The following is a 13,580-nucleotide window of genomic DNA, read 5'->3' on the forward strand; positions in this document are numbered from 1 at the left end:
AGAGACTTCTTGCTCCAGGATTTGGATACAAGTTGCAACATCAATTCCTGCATTGATTTCCAGGTTTTCAGAAAGAGAATAAGGTATGGACACAGTAGTATTATGGTTGGAATCTGAATTGTGTTCCATAGGCTCCTATATTTAATGCTGTGGAGCCCAGGGCGAGGGCCAGGGGAATGGAAGTAGGTCTTGAGGGCCAGGACTTTGAATTGCCTACTTCTTGTCTTCTAGCTCTATCTGCTTCTTCTCTGCTGCCCTACAGACAGCCTTCTGCTTGGATGGACCTCCCTGCTTCTGCCACCTGCCACCTCTGGAGTGATGGCCTGCACTTCTCTGACAGTCTGAGATACAGCAGACCTTCCTCTGTTTTTGTCAGGTATTTGGGTGACCACACACAGCAGCAACTGATGTCAATATGTTGTCAACATCGACGGAGCTGTAAGAGGACACGGGCTTTGATCTACTGCATCTGTTTTTCTGGAGATCTCTAAAACTGAGATAAAATGCACTTTATTTTCTGCTCTTGGAATGCCATGCATGCATCTCTCCTCTTCTGGTAGGAAAGCTGTATGTGTGGAAATTATACAGGTGCTTTAAAAAGAGTTGAGTTTGGTTGCTGGGAATTGAACTCAGGACCTCTGGAAGAGCAGCTAGTGCTTTTAACCACTGAGCCATCTCTCCACCCCCAAAGATATTGGTGGAAGTATTAAGGCAACTTCATGTATTTAAAAGGGAGGTTTATTTGGGGTTTTACTTACAACAAGTAAAGGGATAGATTATGGGATCTAGGAGGGGTGAAGTGCAGTCCAGCTGTGTTCTCTAGAGAACTGCTCAGTCGACCATCCAACATCCAGGATTACCATGAAACAAGAGAGCCTGCACATCTGGATCTCAGGTCTTGAGAGCTCCTGTCTTGGTTCCGCCTCACTGGCAGTTCATAGGTAGGTGTGACAGTTACCTGAAGCCTCACTGGGGGTAGTACTTCCAGGTCAAATCTGGAATAGCTTCCCACTACAGTGTTAGCTGTCAATCTGAATTTCTTTTCTGTTGTTGTGACAAAATACCCTGGCAATAGCAATTTAAGGCAGAAAGCGTTTCTTTCAGTCACAGTTCAAGGTTATACTGCACCACAGTGGGCAAATCACAGCAGTGGAGGCTTGAGAGAACTGGTCCCATTGCAAACATAGGAAAAAGAGAAAGGTAACAAGCATTCATGTTCACTCTCCTTACCCACTTCAGGCAGTCCAGAATCCCCTGCCTTGAGAAGAGGGTCCTGCCTCACATTAAGATTGTTCTTCCACAGTCCAGGCTGGCTGAAGGCATCCACAGGCCCGTCCAGTGCCACTGGACGGTCTAAGGTCAAAGACACCACAGGGCATCCTGGGTCCTCACACCTCAGGCTGGCTGAAGACACTGGGCTTGTCCATGCCATTATGATGAGCAAATATATTGTGGAGAAATGAGAGACATAGAGAAACAGAATGGTCCAGGTGCTGTGCAAAGAGGTTGATTTGAAGAAGGGAAGGCAGTTGATATCACACTGATATGGGTGACCTGATTGTCTCCCCGGATCAGGGTGACATCTGGGAAGAGCTGCTGTGTAGGGCCATGTTGTGTCTGGGGTCTACCCCAGCTAGGGTCTGTGTTGACATCCATGACCCATATTGCCACCAAAAGCCACAGGGATGTCCAAGGTCTAGGCATCAACCTATGGCCATATGGATGTCTGAGAGCCCTGCCATTCCCCTGGACATGCCAATCTGAGTGGCTATAGTGTTGCCTAGGCTGCTGATGAGGCCATGTCTGGTTCCATGGCCCTATAGCAGCCAGCGACTAAGTTGACGTCTGTGGCTCCTGTTACCAAGGACTGTGCAAATGCCTGGGCTCTGGTCTGTCACCTGAGACCATGTTGCTTTCTGAGGGTCATGCTGCCGTGGGGACCGTGCTGATCTGGGTAGCCTGTGCTTCCACTGGGGCCATGGTGACATCAGGGCCCAAGATGCTGCTGAGGGTCATGTATGGGCCCATGTTCCTGCTGCAGCTGGGGTCTGTGTTGATGTCAATGTCCCATGTTATTACGGGGCATCATAGGATCCAGCAGTGTTGAAATCCAAGGACCTTGCTGAGCCAGTCCCTCCCATCACTGGCCCTGCCCCTTGCTGGACAATGAGGATCACTCCTCATTGAAGAGCTGGCCTCAGCACACAAGGGAGATGGCCCTACCCCACCCCATGGCCATAGGAGAGCTTGTCCCAATGACAGGGATCTAGGAGAGCTGGCTCCACACCTCTACTGAAGGGGATGATCCCAGAGGCGGGGACTGAAGATCTCAGCTACCATCCAGACCCTTATGTTGGCCCACCCTAACATCTACCCCATCTGTGACCCGCTGGCGCATGTGAAGGGACTGGTCCTGCTGAACAGTAGCCACAGAATCTTCAGGTCTTGGGGCAACAGCAGGATAGCCAAGGGGAGTTACTGTTGGGGTGTCGTGATCATGGTTTGCCAGAGGCCTTGACCTGGACCAATGGCTGATTACAATGAACATTTCTGGGTAAGGCTGATTGGACAAAAGGGTATACTAGGTGTCATATCACAGCTCCTAATGCCACTAGGTCAAGTGAAGAGTTTCAGTTGCCATTCACATAGTGTGAATTTCCAGTTCATTCAGATTTGCATTGAAGAGCATGAAATAAATTTCTTTATTTGTATGGACCAAGGGGATCTATAGGTATGTTTACTCTTCTATTTTTTTTTAACCAAACTACTCTGTGATGGAACTTGGCTAATGGTCATGGTCCCCACCTGTTGTGTGCCTGTTGTGTGTGGGGAATCACTCCTCTTAAGGAGGTGTGCTTGTCTATAAATGTTGGGCACCAGATGCTGCTGTTTCAAAAACCCCTCAAAGCAATGTGAAAATACAGAAGTGTGTGAAGACTTTCACAGCGGCTAAAGATCTAGGATTCATTTTATAACAGAATTGCATATCAAATCCATATTATTATGTGTTATTTATGTACAATTTTAATGGAAATGAGGTTTTCTCATGCATTCACACAGTGTTGATGATTCTTCTTCTACTGCTACAACACCATTGAACACTTGACACAGTGTATTGGTGAAATTAAGGCCACTCCACGTAGTTAAAAAGGAGGTTTATTTAGTGGCGTAACTTACAAGAGAAGGGATAGGTAGATTGCAGTGTGTGGGAAAGGGGTGTCGCAGTCCAGCGGTGTTCTCTGGAGAACTCTGCTCAGCCTACCTCCAGCGTTCAGGGTCCAGGAACCAAGAGAGACAGTGCATCCGGATCTTGGGTCTTCAGGGTCCTCTCTTGGCCCTACCTTGTAGGCGTGACAGTTACCGAAGCCTCAGCGGGAGTTGGAACTTCCAGATCAAGGTTGCAATGGCTACACTACAACAGTGAGCTTCTGGCTCCAGAAGAGGAAAAGGATGAATGCTCTGGTGCGCCACAGAGAAGGTTTGTTACTCTGGAGTAGGTTATGAGTCAGTGTCCAAAGCAAGGCCAAAAGTAAATACTGGTTGGAGCTTGTGCCTCATTTTCCCATCATTCCCAGTAATCAGGGGGCTTAGATATATATGTTCCCACCTTCTTTTCAAAAAGAGCTTCCTTATTAAGAAGAGCAATAGCATCATTTGCAGCAGTATCCAGAAAAAGATTCTGCAAATAGTAAGTCTTTCTGTAGTAAATGCAGGTAGCAACTGGTCCACCAGTAACAGAGGAAATGTGTTTGATATATTTTGCTAATCTGTCTCCTAAGGGCACATCATTGTCTTCTGTAAACAAATGGGGAAACCGAAGGTGCACCTTGAATTCATTCACAGACATGTCAAAATCTTCAGCAATCTTTTCCAATGAGGCATCATCCAGCCCAAAGTAAGACCTGTAGAGGTTGAATGTTTCATCCAGATTCTCAATATCATCCCTGATCATGCCACCAAGTGGAATGGTAGCCAATACTCCAGCCTTAATGGCCTCCAGCCGGACTTTCTGCTTCAAGGAATCTCTCTTGAGGTTAATGGCGGCCTCAGTAACACTGTGCAAGGACAGCATGAAGATGTGGCGCTTATGGGCTGGGAGCTCCCTTAGGAGTTTCATTTCCAGCTCTGGGAAGTCATAGCCAGACCTATCCAAGTTAGAGACCAAGAAGACTGGAGGCTCACTGGAGAGAATGTCCTGGAGATGCCTTGAACAGTCTTCTCGGATGTTCATCATGACTTTCTCCTTATTGAAAGATTTAGGTTTACTCTTCTGCTCATTATATAAGTCATTATCTGTCTTGGTTCGGACAAAGTAGAAATTCATCTTCATCTCTTTGATGGCTTTGGCTAGTTGTGCATCATTTTCTTTGAAGCGTGTAGCAGAGACGATAATGAAGAAGTCATACTCAGAAAACTTCATTTCTGTTAAGTAACTTTGTGGTGGGAAGTTAGTGGACCCAATGCCAGGCAGGTCCCATATTTTCACCTGGGGAAACTTGGGGTGGTCATACTGCTTTCTCTCCATGGTTGTCTCTGTCACCCCAGTGGCAGCTGCACCTTCTTCTTCCTGCCCCACCCCCCTGAGGGCATTGATGAACGTGGACTTCCCTGTCCCTGTCTCCCCTGTCACAGCAATGTTCAGGGTGGCATTCTCGATGTCTCTCAGTGCACTGTCGATTACAGACAGTGCTTCCTGGAGGTCATTTTCCTCAATGTGGAATTTAATCAAGGTGGTGGTTTCCTCAGAGAGGAGTTTGCTTTCTCTCTTAAAATTCTTAAAGAATTCATCAAAGCTAGCGGCCCAGGCCATGGCTCTGTCCAGTAGAAGCTGAAGGTATCAGAGAGGAGAGAAATTGTGATTAATTAAAGCAGGAAAAGCCTTGGTGTTTGCCCGCACAGTAAAGCAGGACCCTGACCCTGTCCCACATCAGATCCAGTGTTGCCTTTTTCCTCTTCTCTTGGCTGCTGCTTCCTTGCTGACCTGGATATAAAGAGGCCTCCTTCTCAGGCTTCATTTCCTCCTAGGAATTTCCTTGCACTTCTTGGTCTAACTTCCACTTACACTGTGAAATTACCCATTGCAACCTTTATTATCAGTTTGAAGTTTTTTTAAATTCCTTTATTTTTATTCAAATGACACCTATGCATGGTGTCGACCTAAAAGAACGTTAAAGAAGCAACACTTCTCCTGGCAGGGTCCTCAACCTTATAAGAACACTTCACTAAATTGTCTGTAGGTCCTCAAGGCCTCTGGTCTCTTTCCATGGTTATTGTATAATGAGTAAATGACACTGGATGAGGGATGGAAACGACTGAATTGAAAAGAGATGTCCAACTAACTGTAAGTCCCCTTTCTTCTCTTAGCACAGGTCGGCCATTGGCTCCATGGAAGCAGACTCTTAAATGAGTGACCCCTGCTTCTTGGTGTTCAGTTGCTTAGTTGTGTATGTCCCTGCATTGTGTTCTCTAGGGGTTATTAGGTCAGAAATCAAGACAAAGTAAGAACCAGAGCTTCCACACCAGACCCTGACAGTGACATCCTGGGTGATCTCTGACAAGCGACCTGCAAAATGCTGCCTAGATTTTTAAGGTTATAACATTTCTCAAAGCCACAGTCTCTCAGATACTCCAGAAAACATCCGGAGAGATGGCTCAGAGGTTAAGAGCACTGGCTGTCCTTCCAGGGATCCTGAGTTCAATTCCTAGCAACCACACTGTGACTCACAACAATCTATAATGAAATCTGGTGCCATCTTCTGGCATGTAGGCATCCATGCTCACAGAACCCTGTATGCATAATAAATAAATAAAATCTTTAAAAAAAGAAAACATCAGAATTAACTTGGAGAAAGAGTTAAAACAAAAGTATAGAAGACTACATTCGGAATCATTTTATATATATATATGTATATATATACATATATACATATATGTATATATATACATATACATATATGCATATATACTGACACACACATATATATGTGCGTGTAGATATCTATCTATCTATCTATGTAGGTATATGTATATTTATATACTTAAAATGAAGTCATTCCACTTGGTTGATAATGCCTCCCCTCTGAGCCATAGAGTAACAGAAACTTAACTGTCAGGAATGAGAAACTTCTCTTGAATTGTGGGTCAGGGGAGTCCATGACACTCCCCAAACAACACAGGCTACTGTTGTTGCCCTTGCTTGAGCCCTAGAAGTTCAAAAGGCCCTTTTGCTGAAGACACCATACACTTCAGATATAGGACTGAGAGAAATCAAGCTGTATCTGTGCCAAAGTCTCCTCCCCAAAGACTAGCTTCCATTGTATCAGGAGGTGCTGTGCAAGTTGCCAAGGGAGGAAAACATTCAATACCCGCCCCCCCCCCCGAGCTGTGACACCTGTGAGCCATAATGATGATCATCACATTGAGATATCTCTAAAGGTGCAGGGTGCAGTGGTGACATTTATGTGTTGGCGGTTCCCTACAGCTCTCTAATTGGACTTTAGGCTGACTGAACAAGAAGAAAACATGCCTGGTGACTGAAAACCTAACCAACCACCTGTTGCTAGTGAGCTCATAGATCTCAGAGGAGAATCTACTATGGCTTTTCCTCTCCCAGTATAATTCCTATCTGCTTTCTAAATACTTATCTTTATACCCACAGGTAAGTGGATCAGCACTTACATACTAGTTCTGATAGCCTGTTATCCTTCCTGTCTACCCACTCCCCACCCCATGAGGTGATTCCCTGTGCCTCAGAGACTACAGATCCCCAACCTCCAGTGCCTGCCAGACCTCTTCACCCCCCCCCCCCCCCACTGCCTGGTCTGTCAGAGTTGTAGGCTGTCTACCCACCAACTCACCCAGGGAGGTCAGCATTCACTTCTGAGTCTCAGACATCCACATTCACCTGACCCCTGCTGCCCACCTCATGTATCAGAGTCTTCAAAGCCCACCCAAATGCTTCCTATTAGAAAATAAGTAGTCAGTAAATATATTCAAAAGAAAATCCAACCACTGATCTAAGTAAATTCAAATACAAAAACTTGGTTATATGAAAAACCAAGACAGCTCATCTCCTCTAAAACATACAAACCCCAGAGTAACAGCCTTCATGAGAATGACTTAGATAAAGTTCCAGACAAGGAATTCAAAAGGATGATGTAAATGTGATCCAAGAAAGAGAATTCAAGCAATCTGCTGAATGAAAGACAGGAGTCAATACAGGGTATGAAAATGTAATTCAATAAAGAGAAATACTGAAGAAAGTCTCGACTTAAATGAGGCTAGAGATTAAAAACACATTAAATCAAATGCTCAGAGGAAAGGCTTACCAACAGAGTGGACCATATGGGGGAGAGAATATCAGGAGTTGAAGACAATTCACAGTAATTGGAAGACTTGATCAGCGATAATCATAAAAATTGAAAAACCTATGAACAGACCACATGTGACCTTTGGAACACCATGAAACATATGGGCTTAGAAGGAGAAGATCTCAATTCCAACAGCATAGAAAACATTCTCAATCAATTCTAGCAAAAAGTCCCCAAATTTAGGGACATAAAAGCACATCCAGATAGATACAAGAGGCTTTTAGAGCTCCAGATACAGAGAGCAGAAAAAGAAACTCTTGAAGTCATTACAGTCAAAACCCTGAAAACATACAGAGCAAAGTGTTTTGCAAACTGCAAGAGAGAAACAGGAAGAACTACAAAGGTGGACCCATCAGACTAAAACTGCAACGGAATCTCTCAAAGCCAGAGGGCTCAACCTGATTCTCCAGAGACTGTCTGTGGTTGTTGTTGATCTGGGATTTTATCTCCATGGAGTAAATGATGAGCTTACAGCATTGACTCTAGGAGCATCTGGGTAGCCCAGTCTGCTGTCTGTCTCCAAACTTGACTACTTCAGAAGACCAGCAAAGCCCAGGACGAGCAGGTGGATGGAAGGGCTATTGCTTCTCTGCTTCGGAATTCTCTGGCACAAAAGATGGCTCCAGAAGGATGCTACTGTGAATGCTCCCTCAGTAGAAATCCCCAAGCTCTCCTGTCCCAGTTTAGTGCTCCTCTCTTTTCTTTTTTTTGTTTTTTCAAGAAAGTTTTCTCTGTATAACATTCCTGGCTACCCTAGAACTCACTTGTAGACCAGGCTGGCCTCGAACTCACAGAGATCCCCCCATCTCTGCCTCTCGAGTGCAGGAATTAAAGGCGTGCACCACCACCTCCTGGCTCAGTGTTCCACTCTTCATGTTACCACACATGTAGGGTTATTGGCCAAGCTGAACTTAGAAACCATTCACTTACCTCAGCAGTGGTGACCTTGACCTGATGGTAATGGCTCCTCTCTGAAGGCTCTCCTCTCAGGGAAGGTCTTTGCACTCCAGCAAGGGCAGTTCCCTCAGAATGATCTAGAACTGGAATTCAGACTCAGGATGTTCAGGAAGAAAGGAAGTGAGTTGTGGAGTTCTGATGTCCTAGGAAGAATTGCATAAAGAAAGGAGGAGCACTTGGGATGGACAGCCTGATCTTCCCCAAGTTACTTTATCGGTCCTGGTCCACACACAGCCCCTGCTGTCTATAATTTTCTGGCTGCATCTGAGCTCTTTTTATCCAAACCACCCACGGAAGGGCGGCAGTCAGAGTTGGTTTTAGTTTCTATTCCTAGAAATGGCTGTTTTTCTTGAAACAATAGGGAGGTCCTTTAGAGAAGGTCACAGATGGGTTAAGCTGTTTGAGGTTGGCCTTAAGTCTGAAGCACAGTTCATGGCAGAGACTCTGGGTCTGACCCCATGATTTCCCCACTTACGAATGCTAACTCAGGTGTTAACGCCTCTCTGTGGACAAGCTATCCTTTTTTTTGTGGGTCCTGTGTCATTTAGAGATTTACTGGTCTGTCTTAAGGTTTGGTTTTAATAAATTAGAGGCTTTTAATTAAAAAGAGATCAGGACCGTCCCAAGACCCCATCGCACGGCGCGCAAGGCGCTCCCGGCCCAGCCCGGTCCCCCTGTCTTCACCATCGCCTGCCCTCCGCCGCCTTCCTTCGCTTCCACCTCCACTCCCCCCCCCCCCCCCCGCAAGTAGAGGCCCCCTGGGGGGGGGAGGCCCGGGTCCCGGAGCAGATTTCCCCAACTCCCTCAGGCCCGCCCCCGGCCGGAGAGTGAGGAGGACCCGGGCCGGCCGCGTCGAGGTGAGGGCCCGGCGGGCCAGGGCGTCTGGGGCCTGATCCATCAGGCCCCGCCAGGCGTGTCCGAGGGCAAGCCGAGGGGAGGGGCCTGGTCCAGCCCGGCCGGTGCGCGAGGCCTGGGGCCGCGGCCCCGCAAGGCCGCCGCTGCCGCCGCCGCGATGGCCCAGCAGTAGATGACCAGCACGCAAAAAGCCTTGATGCTTGAGCTGAAATCCCTGCAGGAGGAACCGGTGGAGGACTTCCGGATCACCCTGGTGGATGAGTCCGACCTCTACAACTGGGAGGTGGCCAACTTCGGACCCCCTAACACCCTCTACGAAGGCGGCTACTTCAAGGCACATATTAAATTTCCTATTGACTACCCATATTCACCACCTACCTTCAGATTCTTGACCAAAATGTGGCACCCCAACATTTATGAGAATGGAGATGTATGCATTTCAATTCTTCATCCGCCTGTAGATGACCCACAGAGTGGAGAACTGCCCTCTGAAAGGTGGAATCCTACTCAGAATGTGAGGACTATCCTGTTAAGTATAATCTCACTGCTTAATGAGCCCAACACCTTTTCTCCAGCCAACATGGACGCCTCAGTTATGTTCAGGAAATGGAGAGACAGTAAAGGAAAAGACAAGGAGTACGCCGAGATCATTAGGAAACAGGTCTCGGCCACTAAGGCTGAAGCAGAAAAGGATGGAGTGAAGGTCCCCACAACCCTGGCAGAGTACTGCATCAAAAGTAAAGTGCCTTCCAATGACAACAGCTCAGATTTGCTCTATGACGACTTGTATGACGACGACATCGATGATGAAGACGAGGAGGAAGAAGATGCCGACTGTTATGATGATGATGATTCTGGGAATGAGGAGTCGTGACATGTTCCTTCAGTGCCCCTGTACTGCCCTGACGTCTCAGGCCAAAGGGAGGGGAGCAAGTGGGGATCTATGGTGGCCCTTCAGCAAAAACTTACTCATGGGGTGGGGAAACACACAGCTCCTGCTGACTCCCCTGCAGATCTCAGTTTGCTCCTTTTTATGGACCTTACTGGAGAGAAAGTGCCCTCCACGGAATGTCTGAATTCTTGCGTTCTTGACCCTCTCATCACTGTATTGATTCTTTTTAAAAAACAAAAACAGCCACCACCCTTCAAACTCCCACCTCACTTCATCTCTGCAGAATGTTCACAGCAAAACACGTTTGTCTGTTTTTAGATTCTCGAAGATTAGTCTGTTTAAGACATTAATGTGTTTAAAGCTGGGGACCACTGGGAGTCCACAAGTGCTGCATCTATTGGGTAGCAAAAGAAAATGGGGGAAAAAACACAAAACAACAACAAAAAAAACCTAAAAAACAAACAAGCAAACAACCCCCCCCAAAAAAAAACCCCACAAAACAAACTTCAAAAAAAAAAAAAAGCCAATTTGCCAAGGTTTAGCTGCTCCTTTCCATTAGTGCGTGTGCATTTGTTCAGCCCCGTGGTGGTGAATTTTGTTTCTTTCCCTTCCTAAGGCTGGGATGCGGTGGGCATCAGGGACTTATTCTTGCTAAGCCTGATGAAATGTGCTGCTTCTGCCTCTGTGACATCGTCCCAACACGGAGGCTACAGCTACTCTGAGGAGAGAAATCAGATTTTGTTTTTTGGAATCGATTGGGATCTAAAGCCTGAAATAAATATTCATACTTTACATAGAACTGAGCACTTGGTTGCTATTTATTTTAAAGGTAGGGTAACTTTTTTTCTACCAACGAGGGGGCAGGTGGGGGCGGGGGGAAGTGGAGGTTAGTGTGTGTGGATTTTTAGTTGTGAAAACAAAGAATTAAAAATTATAAAATTATACCAGTTTGGTTGATGCTGCTGATGGGGAGTGAAAAGTACGAGTGGCCACTGTTGGGAGCGGAAACATCTCAGATACTCTCACATGAAGTTTTGTTTTTTTATTTAAGTAGCCACTTTGAATTATTCAGTATTAATCCTAGGTGCATGTGTTAAGATTTTGGTTTTCATTGAGCTGCTTATACTGGTAGTGATCGTGGTGGCTGTGTGTGACTTGGATATGATCTGGAGGTTTTTCTCTTCTCAGTGTGCTTTGGCCATGGCGCTTCCCGGGGCCTCTGTTTGGGCGGGGCCCCAGTTGACTGCAGGCATTTCCAGTAGGCAGCTGTTGGCAACTGTTTCCCAGATTTGAGCCAAGATTGAGCTCCAGCCTTCACCAGCCAGGGACTTCAAGTTTGAAATGAGATTTCTGTTCCTGGTGTAGCAAACTGCTATGATGTGAAACCAGTTTTCAGAAGGATAGGATGTTAAGATCTTGGAGCGCCAGTGTCCATTCTTACCTTTAGATCACAGCTCAGAAAGAAACCAAAGGGCAGACAGGAACTGGGGAGGACGGAGGAGGGAGGACGGATCTTCCACTGTCCAGTAGGCAGCCCTGCCTTCCATGCTTCCTCCTCCTTTCTGATCTCAGGGTTTTCAGTCATTCTTCAAACGCTCCTGAATGAATGCTATTTCCCAGCTGTTCTCTGGCCTCTAAAGTTTGCTCTGTTATTAAATGAGAATGTTGAGACTGGTCCTGAAATAACTGATATTAATCTCCATGGGCCCAGGGCTGTACGTGCATCTAGTGACTCAGGAACATGGCTGCTGTGCTGTGTGGACGACAGTAAGGAGAAGTTCCCAGAGGCACTCCTTGGTGTCCCCTCAGTGCTCCCTAGCCTGCAGACCTGGAGGTAGACCCTGTGATAGTGCCCATCCTCCTCCCCCTGCGCCTACCCCGAAAGTTACAGCTAGTAGTTGGATCTTACTCTCTTGGCACCCTAAACATAAGCCTTTCGTGCTAAAGGATCTCACACCTGGACATGCTAGACACCTTGGCATTGTGGGAGGTGCCCTGCTGGCCTGTGTTGCAGGTTGACTCAGGGAGCCAGAGAGGCAAGTTGAGGTTGAGGTGGACCTCGACATTGCTGTTGAAGGCACGGTTGGAAATCGGCAGGAGTGCAGGCTATGTTGACCGGCAACAGTTGGCCGTCACAGACTTTGAGAACACACCCTGTGGAAAACCACTTGAGTGTTTTTTCTCCTGGGAGTAGATGGCGGTCTCAGCTGCAGGTAGAGCCCTCTGAGTAGAGTTGGTCACTTGGTGTGGAAAGAACAAGGTTTTAGTCTACCCCCCCCCCACACACACTGGGTGAGTGCTCTTTACTTCATGTACCCTCTGGCTGAGTGGACAGTGTGTAGTATCACGAGGCTGTTGTCGCTTCTCAAAGTCTCCCCACGTCTCTTATCATTCCAGCATTCTCTTAGCCACACTATCTCCTTCTGTAGTCTTCTTGGTCCTCTCCTGGCCATTATTTGCTGGTTCCCTTATGTTTGATCCTGTCCATTGGAAGGGAAGTGCACAGCTCTCTGGGAAGAGTGCCTTCCCTCCCGCCCTGATCCACAAGGTTTACATTTGCAACTAAAAAGATGCAGATGCAATTCAACTGAAACCAGCGGACACACCCGACTTTAATATTCGTTTTCTTAGCTAAAATTGTAGACGGATTTTTCAGTTTAACTTATGAGAAGTTTATCCGATGCATTTTGTGTTGACTCCCCCTTAGTGATTTTGTCTTTTTCTGCCCATCTGTCTACTAATAAAAACGTGAAATTAAAAAAAAAAAGAGATCAGGGAGAACCAAACCAGAGGGAGTTTGCCAGGAAAGGCCCTGACCATTGCTAGCCTAAGAATTATAAAGGAAAACCCCCCACAAAGTTATAATTTTGGGGAGCCAAATGAACTCCCATCCCTGTCTGAGTGTGGGCAAAGCTTAATCTTGTAACAAACATCCTGCAGATGCTTCAAGCATCCAAGCAAGCAAGCATTTCATAAAATGCAGACCTTAGAGGTTAGCCTGTTTAATCTGTGATCCATTACCTTGAGGAATAGCTGAGGCTGTGAAATGTCCAACAATCAGCCTTTTCATTTTTATTAATAGCCTAACTGCACCAGGAAGTGGTCCATCTCTGGCCAGGTAACAAGATACACTCAAAGTAGGAGCAACTTCATCATGGCTGTTATACAAGCTACAGATAATTTTGTATTACATACTTAACACATTTATCCTCTAAACATGATGTTTACCCTTACACTTCAAACCCAGTGAGTCCGGCTTAGCTGTCTACAGACCCTCCTGGTGGCCTCGACCACTGTGTTTGCTCTCTGTCCTCTTCCTTGTTTGCTGCAGTCTCACCTATCAGCAGTCTTCAGACAAGAGAACACAAGAGCAATGACGAACGGCTGCTCAGAACTCTGGCCCTGCAACACGTGTCTCAGTGAGAAGTGTGTCTGATCCAGGTGATGGAGGAGATTACAATTTCCTAACTCCTGGAGTCATTGAACAGACAGTGAACTTCTGACGG

General features: G+C 46.5%; 2 protein-coding genes across 3 annotated transcripts; one reads left to right on the top strand and one right to left on the bottom strand.

Annotated features, from left to right (window-relative positions):
- Positions 1–3,140: 3,140 nt before the first annotated feature.
- On the bottom strand, positions 3,141–9,044 carry LOC114706381 (T-cell-specific guanine nucleotide triphosphate-binding protein 2-like). 2 transcript variants are annotated; one of them, XM_028888763.2, is made up of 2 exons: positions 8,301–9,044; positions 3,141–4,828 (listed from the first exon to the last, which is right to left on the bottom strand). In XM_028888763.2, the coding sequence occupies exon 2, from the start codon at positions 4,808–4,810 to the stop codon at positions 3,566–3,568; it is 1,245 nt and encodes a 414-aa protein (XP_028744596.1). In that variant the 5' UTR covers positions 4,811–4,828; positions 8,301–9,044; the 3' UTR covers positions 3,141–3,565. The 2 variants fall into 2 exon arrangements, with proteins under 2 accessions (XP_028744596.1, XP_037057321.1); XM_037201426.1 differs by lacking the exon at positions 8,301–9,044 and adding an exon at positions 6,858–6,961.
- Positions 9,045–9,339: 295 nt separating this feature from the next.
- Positions 9,340–10,401, top strand: LOC114706383 (ubiquitin-conjugating enzyme E2 R2-like). Its single transcript, XM_037201040.1, is given in 1 exon segment — positions 9,340–10,401. A coding segment is annotated over 1 exon segment (717 nt). The 3' UTR covers positions 10,057–10,401.
- Positions 10,402–13,580: the final 3,179 nt, after the last annotated feature.

This window comes from Peromyscus leucopus, chromosome 8b (assembly GCF_004664715.2).
Source record: "Peromyscus leucopus breed LL Stock chromosome 8b, UCI_PerLeu_2.1, whole genome shotgun sequence".
NCBI classification, from domain to species: Eukaryota; Metazoa; Chordata; class Mammalia; order Rodentia; family Cricetidae; genus Peromyscus; species Peromyscus leucopus.